At 38.2% G+C, this 12,181-nt stretch overlaps 1 protein-coding gene and 1 long non-coding RNA gene across 2 annotated transcripts; both read left to right on the plus strand.

Moving 5' to 3' along the window:
* Nucleotides 1-1,463: 1,463 nt before the first annotated feature.
* LOC110447213 lies at nucleotides 1,464-2,887 on the plus strand. Its single transcript, XR_002462569.1, has 3 exons — nucleotides 1,464-2,009; nucleotides 2,459-2,541; nucleotides 2,783-2,887. It is a non-coding gene; the product is annotated as an uncharacterized LOC110447213 (long non-coding RNA).
* A 1,048-nt stretch (nucleotides 2,888-3,935) lies between these two features.
* On the plus strand, nucleotides 3,936-9,834 carry LOC110447208 (hillarin-like). The gene is made up of 7 exons (XM_021492749.1): nucleotides 3,936-4,150; nucleotides 4,345-4,513; nucleotides 4,841-5,815; nucleotides 6,414-6,579; nucleotides 7,267-7,547; nucleotides 8,169-8,354; nucleotides 8,904-9,834. The coding sequence occupies exons 1-7, from the start codon at nucleotides 3,942-3,944 to the stop codon at nucleotides 9,081-9,083; spliced, it is 2,166 nt and encodes a 721-aa protein (XP_021348424.1). The 5' UTR covers nucleotides 3,936-3,941; the 3' UTR covers nucleotides 9,084-9,834.
* Nucleotides 9,835-12,181: the final 2,347 nt, after the last annotated feature.

The raw sequence follows: 12,181 nt of genomic DNA on the forward strand, positions 1-12,181 counted from the left end.
TTCCCCCCCCCCCCCCCCCCCCCAACACACAAATGAACTTATTGTGGCTAGATTCTTATATTGGCAGTTACATTATATGCAAGCATTTTCCTGAGCATAAGTTGCTAGTCTCGAATACATAAATTAAACACAGCATATACAGTATTCAAACTAAAGCTTGCAAAGCAGCTCACTGACAATCAATGTCGCTGTCAAGCTGAAACTGTGACAAACAGAGTTGCAAGGTAATAGATTAAATAATTATAGGTATCAATAAAGCTTTGCGTCTAAAAAATCATGCACCCATTTAATAAATAAGTCAGAAAGTCTATGACATAAAGACACGATTATAATCTCACCAAAACAAGCTGATTTATCAGCCATCTCCCGCCATTTTTAGAGGGTTTCCGAAGTTTCTTGTTAATTTATAATAGATAGAACCTTACTTAATACCGTCCGGATTTTTTTAGGAAAACAAAAAAAACTTCTGGTTAATTTTGTGGTTTCATGTCAACCCTTTTATTAATATCATTAATTGTGAAATTTATTTTTACTTGACAGCTGTATCCTTACAATAAAAGAAGAAATATTGAGGGGGCACACGGGAGGTAACCCATGTTAAAAGGTCTGTGGACAACAAAGATAAGATAACTCCATCCATCATGCTGGTAGGCCTATAATATGGACACAACGTATATACCCATTGAACATTTTGAAAGCATTACTGGCATTTCGGAAAATGTCAATGAGTTTTTAAGTGACGTGTAATTTCACATAAATGTTTCTTTTGTTGTAAAATTGATCCATACACTATTAAATCAATAGAACCCATGACATTCTCATATAACTTGAGTTAACTAAGCTTCATTTAAGCCATAAAGTATAAAGTATTTAAACTTTTGATTGTGTAAAACAAGTTATGTGTTGGAATATATCGAATCTGCAGTCTCTAAATGTATTCATAAATTAATTTTAGATTGATATATGTATATATAACTGAACGTTAGATCTCACGACGATAACAATGATACAACATTCCGGAAGGTGTGTTGTTGCGGAGTAGGGTAAACATACGTGCCGTGGTTCAATCATCTCCAGTCGCATTTGCGGATCTAAAAAGGAGGGGAGTCTGTCGTAACCCAACATTCGAGGTCAGAATCAGTTGATTATCTCGAGCCACATTCTGTCATGGAATATGTATGTAACTGATTTCTGTTCATACATGCATGAATCCTCATATGACCATACATAGATAACTGAAAAAGGTTAGAAGACAAAACAAAGTTGTTCCGAATAAAGTTCGAACTTTATTATGTATCAAGACGTATATTTGATAACAGGACGTACTGGGATTCTTTCTTGGTATAGTATAGGTAAACAGTGAGATAATATTCTTTTCTATTTAGAAATAAAACACGCTTATCTACATCAAAACAGCCTATATATGTATACACGTTTCTGAGGTGGTACACTTACGTACCTTTCTTAACGCAGTCAATCTCATAGTATGACTACAGCGTACCATGTTCATTTTACAAAACAGCCAGATTAAACTGAAACACTTTTGCAGCTCTCTTTGACATGCGCACTAGTAGACGGGCTGTTATTATCGAGTATTTGTGTAATGATAACATTGAGAGTTGATTTTCATTTACGTACCCTCGTCCATACAACCTGTCCCTATCTATAGCGTTACACACAGGCATCCGGGGCCCCTGACAACCCTTATCACTGTGCTAAACTCACTCACTAATTTCTGGCTACCCGTATAATAAAAGACAACGTTAATTTAATTTTCATAATTCATGCGAACAAAGAGGACATTCTGTGTGGCTATGAGGTAAATCCGCAGCGTTTAATTTAAAGTGCCGTGTGACAGGTACGGAGCCAGGTAAACACATAGACTGTTGTTACCTATACGGGCGTGAGTACAGGTGAGGTCTAATTTAGCAATGCATATGGGTACAACAGCAGATCTGGGCGTTGGTGACGAAAACTCCCAGTAACATAAACGGCAAATAATGAAAACGGTAAGTTTTTATCATCATTTTCTTCAAATTCTAAGTTAAACTGTACGTAAACTACATCTTTCAAGCTTATGATACTGCTGGTCTTGGATGTTATATTAATTAGGAGCATTTTGCCAAATGTGAATTGATAGTCAAATCTAAACACCGCAGCGCTGTCGAGTTGGTGTGAATTATCGTTTAGATTGATGTGATAAAAAGTCATTTTTCTTCTTTATCAGTTGTTCAGGCTATCGTTACTTTAAAAAAAGTCGTATATTTTCTCGACAGATACAATGCTGTACCTTTGCACATAGTATTACGTAACAATGATTCTATGTCTAATTTTCAATCCCGGAAGGAGCAAAGAGTTTCCTTTAAGTAAGACTGACATGGTTATACAAAATAAAGAGCTAATGTCTAATGCTTACCAGCAACTACGTTGTCATTGCACCAATTCTAATATCTTCCAGTAACCAAGCAAGGACGTCAGGACAAGATGGGGTCCGGGAAGTCCAAGGTCAAGGCCAAGGCCAGGCCAGCCACGCCGGACTACGTAAGCAGAAAAAAAAATAAAATAAAATATTCAGAATATTAAAGGCTTATCGGAGATGGTAATTACATAAACAACAAACATATTATTATAGGCATATTAAATCACCCCGTTGTATTTGAATTTTATATGCAAAGATAACTTGTAATAGAGAATGTGTCAAATCGTGTCTGTAAATTGCTTTTAGTTATACTTTACAATGTATTTCATATATTTGTTGTCCCCCCATTGCCTGTGCTTGCAGAAACAAGTCCCGTCCATCCTAAGTGAGTACCCTCTTCCAAAGGTCCCTGAATCCCACAGGAGGGATATTGTCAAACCAGAACGCCTCAAGAGAGTCTCCCGGACTGCATTAATGGCAAGTATCACCATTTTAAAATAAATTATGTATCGCTATTCTAGCTTTATTGCAAATGTATATATATATTTGATTTGGTTTAGTTTTATGCGGTTAAACGTCCTATCATCAGCCAATGATATTTCAGGACTTGCCTCCATGTGTGTAATTAATATGTGCATGTGTGTATGTGTTCTGGAGGCAGTATGTTGGTGAATAAGCTCCCTTGCTATAGTGAGGATCTGATGCCGACTTTAGAGTGTTACCTCACTGAAATACCACGCCAAAGGCACCCAGCACAGTATCCCGCCCGGTCACATTATACTGACAACGGGTAAACCAGTTGTTGTCACTAACTGTAATGCTAAACGTTAAGCAGGGAATATCAACTACCATTTTACGGACTTTGGCCTGGGATCAGAACACACTGCCTACCCCACATGGACGGAAGTTCAACACTGAAGCCAAACGTGATGTGTTGCCAAGCAAGGCTTTAACAAACAGACAGGTTGTAAGGAAGGAGAGAGAAAACATAAAAGTATACTATATGTAATATAGTAAGCGCTAAAATACAAGGCCAGTGGACAATGTGTATGGGTCCCTGCAGGTAGGGCTTAATAATTGTACCTGTTGCCCCTATTGCATGATCGTAACAGGCGACTAAATTTGGGATATTATCTTTTCTCTTCTTTCTAAACAACTTTCTTCTTCCTAGTGTCTCCATTGACAATGCCTCACTTTTGGCCTTAGTTGGGCGTTTGCCCCTGTGAGGAAGGCTTTGGATTCTGTCTCCTGGCCGAGACATACCAGAGTCTGTAAAAATGGTAGTTTCTATTCCTGCTTAACGCTCAGCAATTTAAGAGTGGGACGACTGGTTTGCCCGTTGTCAGTCCCAAAACACACATGCATACACTACATACATGTATCTTGCACACAGGAGAGGCCGTTTTTAAATGACCATATTTGTTGATAGGACGTTAAACAATACTAAACCAAACAAAATCAAACAATGTTTATGTGACGTATATTTGTCTTTTTTTACCATGTGTAGGTACCTATTGACACGATGGCAGAGAGCTATGACGAGTTCCTGAACCAGCTCACCCGCGCGGCACTGGATGACGTAGAAAAAGTTTGGTCTATTTACATCTGGCTTGGTAGTATGACGTCAGAACTGGTCACCAATCAAGGATCCACCAGCACGCCAATGGGCTACCTCAGATTGGTCAACGGCGGCAAAGGCGACATGACATCATTCTTCACCCTTCTTTGTCGGTATGGTAGCTACATGAATATATAGCCTTCCCTTGCTGAAAAGTAAATAGCAATATACACAGTAGAATTGATTGAAAAAGCCTGAGCATGGTCGTGCTTTTCTATATGCGTTCATAGAGAAAATATTGTGTGTCAATTGCTAATTTTTGCAACCAGACAGAAATAGTTTAGGATGTCGACGTTGTCTTTGGCAGGCACTGCGGTATACCATGTGTGATGCTACATGGAGTGACCAGGATGGAATCAGCCGGTCAGATAGACGCGACCAATGTCGATGATGTGAAAGACAAATGGGCAGCGGTGTTTCTACAGGGCTACTGGAGGTTTATTCACGTCACAAGGGCACGGGATCCCAGTGTCAAGGTCAGCAACAAACCCCATTACACAGTGTCTGACAATACTAATTATAAATAATTCGCTTACCTGCTATCTAGTGATGTTTTGTGTATCAGTAATTTTCATCCTAGGCATCGTTATGTTAAAACATTGCTTCGTAGAAAGTGGTTTTAAATTAAATGGAATTTCATTAAAATTACATTATACATGCAAGCCTATCAATGATAAGAAATAAGAAACAGAAACAATGTTTCACTTGTTATTCAAAACACACTGGAAGAAATGCTTCATTTGTAAAACTCATTAAAGATTGATTTTGCGACTGAAGCTGATATATTCTAAACCTTTTTAAAGGTGAAGAACCACTTCTTCCTAACGGAACCAGACGAGTTTATCTTTACGTGTTTACCGGATATTCCCGAATGGCAGTTGCTCCCGAAACCGTTAACCGCCGCCGAATTTCTAAACCAACCATTTTGTTCGCCGGAAATGCTCAGTAATGGTATCAGGATTGTGAACCCTAAAACGGGCCGAATCCGCAGTAAATCTGGCAAAATATTCATAGAGATATCATCCCCACGAACAATAGGGCAAAACCTTGCAGTGAGCTTCGTTTTAAAGGGACTGAAGGTGACAGAGGTTGAGTCGTGTGTGGATGGGTTCGCGGGGGTCAAAAGTAATAGCGGCCGAGACATTTATAACCGTGACGAAGAGTTAGAAGAAGAAGTCGGTCCATCGTTTACGACAGAGTTCCCTCCCCTATTGGACCGTTACGTGTATCAAACCACCAAAAACAACCATGTATTTTTTGACATCGTCCTTCCAGTTCCCGGTATCTACCAGTTTGATGTTCGCGGGGACCTCCTAGACAATGTGGACGATTTTGCGGACATGCCTGTGATGTGTCAGTTCAAGCTGATATCTGGGAATGCTCCATTTCCCGGACAACTCGACCCACTTCCCATCGCGCCCTCCTTGGGTTGGGGACCTACGCCTTACCTTTCAAAGCTGGGAATGAAAACTATTAGTCACAAAGGAGGTCATATCTATATGACACCGGAAGATGTCTCCACTATAAAGTTCCAAACTTTAGACGATTATTCATTCAAAGTAGAACTCCATCACGACCTTGTCACTAGGGATCACCTTGAGGATCACGTGAACCACGACGTTGTGGACGGCGTGCTGTCTGTAAATGTGTCTGCTCCCGAGGAAGGACAATATGCCTTACTTGTATATGCTAAGAAAGAGGACGGCTCATATGAGGATTACGAGAATGTGTGTAACTATCTAGTGCTCTGTAGCAGACAGGCGTCCACTGAGACCGAGGTTGGTAGAAAGAGTTTCTCATGTACTCTCAATACTTTGTATTTCTATCTCTCTCTCCATTTGCAATCACAATAAGAGTTAAGGGTTATAGTGAAAGCTCGAACTGAGTTTCAGTGTTTTTAGTTGATATAAAATACAGATACATAAACACAAATCTTTATATGTGTAGTTTAATCCACGGTTGCAATATATATCAAGTTCACTCATAGGAATTAACGCGTTAGGTTAATAGTCAATAACATATTCACATGTTGCAATGAGACAAGCAATGAATACCATTTATTCCATGCTTGTCGGGTGATATGAGCCATTCTTCATGTGTAATTTTGCTTATTTTGCATGGACTATGTATTGGCTTTTATGTTGTATATGGTGAGAAGTGTTACGTGGCAATTTGCGTATCATAACCCGCACCAATCCTGGATATTGATCTGACAGTCTGGTGTTGTATCGGGTGGACCAAGGAAATAGTCACACGATAACGTCAAACTATCCAGAACAGTTTGTCTTACAGTAATAACAGTATGTACTTCATGGCATACTCCCTGGTATCACAAGAGAAACAAAAGGTTCCCTATACTTCATATGCGTGTTGTAGAGATACCCTAAGCGCGTGATGAGGGAGCGACTGGAACAGTACACAGAATCAGGAACACATGCCGAACTGGGGGCCGCCCTAGAGGATTTCCTGCTTCACAATGTCGAGGACAGGGGCGAAGTGGACCGGGCCAACCAGAAACTTCACTACTTCAAACTCAGGAAAGGTAACAAAAACTCTGTATCTTTGATACTAGGAAATATTACCAGTAGTAAATCCGTTACTTTAAGCTTACAGATGATTACAAAAATCTCCACTACTGGCTGAGATGGTAAAGACCAATCAGAAACTCCACTACCTCTCAGTTCTAGAAATCTAGAAACCAGAAGGTCTAGTACTTCAAGATGTCTATCAACAAACATAACTACTTTTATGACAAGGATTGCCCAAATTCCACCTTTTTGAACTCTTACTCTGACCTAGAGAAGCTGCTCCAGGATTGCACTTTAAATTGAGGAAGAAACACAATACCGGACTATTCATTAATTCATACTAGAAACTAACATACCCGTGATTTACACAAGTTAGCGTTATAAATTCATATTTCACCAGAATCGACTCGTGATCGAATTAAGAAAATGTTACATAAAACAAAAAATCGTTTCATAACGAAGTAAGAATTTTGGAAAACTTATAGATTTACCTTATTTAAACTGAAGAGTAGGAGTTCCTTTAAATATTCATTAATCTTCATATTCTCATTTGCTTCCAGAAACGAATCGATTGTAAGACAGACCATATAGACAGATTACTTATTCATATCAATACTTATACAACAGTAGTAGATTATACAAGGTACTTTTCCCTGCTTTGTTGATTGATCAGGTATTATGTGTTTTTGCTACTTCACTAGCATTATTAGACACGCTAAAGCGACGTAACCTGTTCGTCCTGAAGGAGAGTATCCTACAAGCGAGAAACTCCAAATTTGAGGCGGAACTACAACCAGAAATACAGCGGGCAGAGGACTATCTCTGCCGACTTCAGAGGCTGGCCGGGTACCTTCATCCTATAGACAAACTGGTGCCTAAGGTCATTTTTGAGATACGCCGATACAGGAACCCCAAACCTGTCATACAGGACGTACTCACAGCCGTCTACCTGATGTTCGAGGAGCCGATAGAGTACCTAGAGGTACATTATATGTGTTTAAAGTGCTATTAATACAGCATTCTTAAAAAAACATTTTTGACTGTTCACAAGACATAAAGAGGCATTATTAATAAATCATTTGATAAAAAATATTCTAATTAGGTCCAACATATTGTGCAAGAACGGAACTGGACTTGGTCGATCGCCAGCAATTACACGTAGCTCAATTGGTTAGTGCGCCCGTCTAGAGTTCGGATGTCCTAGGTTTCCCCTCTCATTGGTGTCTGTGACTAATAGTTATTACGAGTACTGGGTGTACCTGTGACAATGGGATATCTGAACCTGGGTTGTAAATAGTGATGTCTTCGGAGCGAAGACTCAGAAAAAGTAGGGAGGACTGTCGCGGAACTGTACTGGGTCGATCGCCAGCGACCAGGTAGCCCACTTGTTTAGAGCGTCCGTCTAGAGTTGGGAGGTGCTGAGTTCGAATCTGGTCTTTTTCCTCTCCTGTTACACAAGTTTGAAGTAAAATTTATCTCCATTTCAGAAGAGTTCGGTACTTTATATGTAATTTTTGAAGGAACATAAAACATATCCGTATTGTAGCGTATATCTTAAAGTTGACAACATATGTTAATTCATGTTCGATGTTTCTTTGTACAGCAATGGGGGTATATCCAAGTCCTATTGGCCCAGAGCGGTAAAGACAGTCTACAGAAGAAAATTGCAAATTTTGACCCAGACGACGTCAGTCTGGAGAGTGTGAAGGACGCAGAAGACGTCCTAAAACCATACGATCTCCGTGCAGTAAGGGAGGCTAGCCCAGGGGCTGCGGCCCTGTACGTCTGGGTAAGGTCAAAATCAGTTACAGTATTACAGTACATGGAAGTCGATGCTTCCTTCTGTTAATAAGTAACAATAACAATATGGAGCAATGGCATCTCGACCGTTAGTGAAGCCAACATTTGTCCATTTTAGGGAGCCTCTCACGAGCTAAAAGGAAAAATAATATAATGACGAGTTTCAATAATCTCATGCTAAATCAAACTTCATGTAAGATCCTATAGGTATTGTTGTCCAGAATTTTCTTAAGAACCTACAATTATATCAGAGACGTTTCGATAGTGGACTAACAAAATGTGTGTGGTGTGGTCATTTGAGCCTTGTTGCATAGTGCAACGTAATGAAATTGGCGCTTGCAGTTTCAAAACAATTAGAAAGGTCTATGATTATTAGGCGAGATAGGATTCGATATTGTTAATAAATACCGGATAGTATACGATCAGGGGATCGTGACGGGTGCCACATGTGGTTCAGTACTCATGATCTTCTCAATTAATGCCTTTAAAACAGCTGTTTACATATTTGTTTCTAAGGTGCAGTAATTGTTTGTTCTAGGTACAAAACATCTGTAAGGAAAAGAGAAACCCTACTCCACGAGACTCAGTTACAAAGGACAGTAATAACACCAGGAAGAGTCTCGATACCTTCCGAAAAGCCATCATTCCGATGGAGAATTCTCATTTGAAGCGTATGAGACGAGAACATCTACCCAATGTGGTAGGAAGGCGGGCGTAATGACGTTATGAGAGATTTGGACAGCGCTGATCACACACCTGATATGATTATAACAACGTGTACATGACCAGTGTCCAGTTTGAAATTGACATCGTATATATTCTTTCGCGATTCAGACATATTTACAAAGATGAAAGACCCGAAAAAAATATTGCATCATTTTCTCTCATCGTTACTTAAATTTTTTCGTACATAATTTTGTAAATTAATCCATTTATAATTATCTTCATCTATACCAGCGATGCATTAACGGCTGTGAACCGGAATTCCTCAAAACTGATTATTTTACATAACATCTACTAGAAATATTAATAACAAGTTTTGTATAAAACAAGTTTCATTGTGATGTGTATCATGAGCCATACCGATATCACTATAGGTAATAGTGCTGCTTAATAAGTCAATGGATAGAAATATATACAGTATATAGTTGTTGTCTTCTTTACAAGACCATGCCATCTATTTCTTTCTGCTTCACACGTTTACATACGCCACATACATTTCAATGCCAACTAGCGCTTTCTATGAGAAGGTTACGTCTTCTACTTGGATAGATGTAATGTTACTATGAAGTCAATAGAAAAAGGCGCCTGTGCTTTAATGCGCTTCGTTTATATTCAAAGGCATTCGTTAAATAATCTTATAGAAATATAAGGGACATGAAATCTTCTTGTATAAGACAAAAGGAACCTGATATTACGTTGTGATAGACTATTCTACCTGTAAATTAAATAGCTTATGTATATAGAACTGTACATTAAATATTGAAATATGCTTTGTGTTTGTTCTTACAATGGGTGGTGTTGAGTCTTACTGCTGTACTTGTGTCGTTTGGAAATGTACCCGTGTAGGCCTAACGGATCCTAGTTCTTTATTGAAGCTCTCGTGTCTACTACCTGCAGGATAATTCTCACAATGTCTTGTTCGGAATAATTCATTGTTTCGATAAAATATGTCTTCATTGTTAGGTGTTGAAGACACGCGCGAAAAAATAATACGTGACTTACATTTGATTCATCCGATACAGTCAGCAGTTTTTAATCCGCGGGACTGCAGTCCTAGGAGATTACAAATAGTAAAATCGAGGACACAGAATCAAAAGGAAACAACATATCTTTGACATATGAACAGTACGCGATAGACCGAGGCACAATACGACGATAAAAGTTCATTGAGTACCAGTATCTGTAATTGTGTGGATAAAAGCTACCTATAAGCTATAATTTTCCAAGTAAGCATACTATTTTTATCAAGTTTAACGACAGAATCTCAATTTCCTATTTAATACATTATCTACATTTTATATAAACTGCGTTATTAACCAGTTTGACACTCGATCAAATTTCCGTCTGTTCTATTAGGCTAACAATGCGAAGAAATTCCTAAACAACCTTAAACTGCTATACCGAAAAAAGTATAACATAGTCAGGAAAATGATCGGATTTCGTTCCAAAGGTTTTGAGTTCTGTACATCGCTGTCATAATTTTGAGCATACGCATATAACCTTCTATGTATGAATATGAACCATGCTCATCTGCCAACTATAAGTTGGTTGGTTTATTCCAATGTTAGAGTTCCATGTCCTGGTTTTAACTATGAATTGACCTTAAAATATGATGAGGTACTAAGATGGTTTATAAGACAACCGTAAGATATGGCTGTCACGTGGGCCCCATTCATCCCTCATTTGTTACACACATACTTGTGACTCGCTATGGCAACATTATTTTGAAAGATAAATTATTGAGGCGCTGTATACTCAGAGTTGGTTGTTCTGTTGTATACGTATACAGATTTAACAAAACTGACACTCTACTTCCTGCTTACCAGGGGATGTCATGGTGTAGAATGTTTTGTTTTCGATAGCTCGTTGATGGTTCTTAGCAGGTGAAATCAGAGAAGAGAGTTGGTCGCAAACTCAAACTTATCAATTTCAAGCATATGTGAACACGTAAACAAAAAAACAAAACGTCTGTTGTTTTCCTTTCTAAATTCAAATCCAGACGAATGGAAATAATAAAAAGTGAATATTAACTCTCAAAAGATGAAGTTAAGTTAAAAACCTACATGTCAATATTAGATAATACTGTTCATCTCGGGCGGTACAAACATCATATTATTGAGGTAGCCGGGTACGTGGTAACAGTATACTTGTACCTGGAGTGTAGTGAAGCGTGGGTATTCCTTTATCAGACTGTAATCGTACCACGAGTTGTCTACATTACATACCATTATACGGACATTTAATATAGAACGAGTTAATGTCTTACTGTACGTCATTTACGTGTTATACCTGTTTATCATAGACAGATTTAATACGGGGTAGAGATAATAATCGATGATTGCTATCCTGTTGATAGACTGTGGTATGTGCGCGTGTGGATATAAGCTGTTTCTATGCCGCACTAAATCAGAACTAGCATAAAGTAGTATTTGCACAATTTTAATATAGAACCACACAAGGTTTATGAATTGAAAGGTTTATTTCAAATACACAATATTACGAATTTCTCAATAATATCATATGTTTCGTTTCATATTCTTAACGACCGTAAATATAGCTGCCGAGTTTTGGGTATTTTTAAAAACATCCCAATATTTTTATTTAGCGTACACCAACTAATAGCGCGTGGAAACAATGAATGGGACTCATCTAGATCTTTAGCACAAGTCTTATTTTTGCAGACACACCATGGATATAATGAGTAGATGTTTTAAATCTCCAGAAGTATCTCTATCCCAATTTTAAATGTATCATTTAGTTGTGAAATATAAACAAATCTTTAGTAATCTGTTCCGTGGAGAGACCTTTTTTTTTGCGATTTTCTGCCCTCTATGATCCTTGAGAATTTTAACTGGAGAGAACGAACATTAGGCTACGCTTTTTAATTGATTTTAATGCAGCAAAGGCAAACGTCAGTGTCATCAAATATAAATTAATATTTTGAAATATATGTAGTTCCGAATGAAAATAATATTTCTTTTCATCAATGCTACGGCTGAAACTTAGATCACTATTACTCTGTAGTGGAGAAATAACAGTACTTGTTCCAATCATAATCAATATAGAAATTTAGCAGAAAACAGGACAGCATTT

The sequence above is a fragment of the Mizuhopecten yessoensis genome, unplaced genomic scaffold (genome assembly GCF_002113885.1).
Source record: "Mizuhopecten yessoensis strain PY_sf001 unplaced genomic scaffold, ASM211388v2 scaffold3235, whole genome shotgun sequence".
Classification (NCBI taxonomy): domain Eukaryota; kingdom Metazoa; phylum Mollusca; class Bivalvia; order Pectinida; family Pectinidae; genus Mizuhopecten; species Mizuhopecten yessoensis.

Excerpts from the sequence above, each read along its gene's own strand:
- LOC110447208 (XM_021492749.1), top strand. The coding sequence starts at position 3,942 with ATGGCAGAGAGCTATGACGAGTTCCTGAACCAGCTCACCCGCGCGGCA. Across the intron at positions 4,514-4,840 it reads CACGGGATCCCAGTGTCAAG|GTGAAGAACCACTTCTTCCT; the intron begins GTCAGCAACAAA and ends ACCTTTTTAAAG. Across the intron at positions 7,548-8,168 it reads AGCCGATAGAGTACCTAGAG|CAATGGGGGTATATCCAAGT; the intron begins GTACATTATATG and ends TTCTTTGTACAG.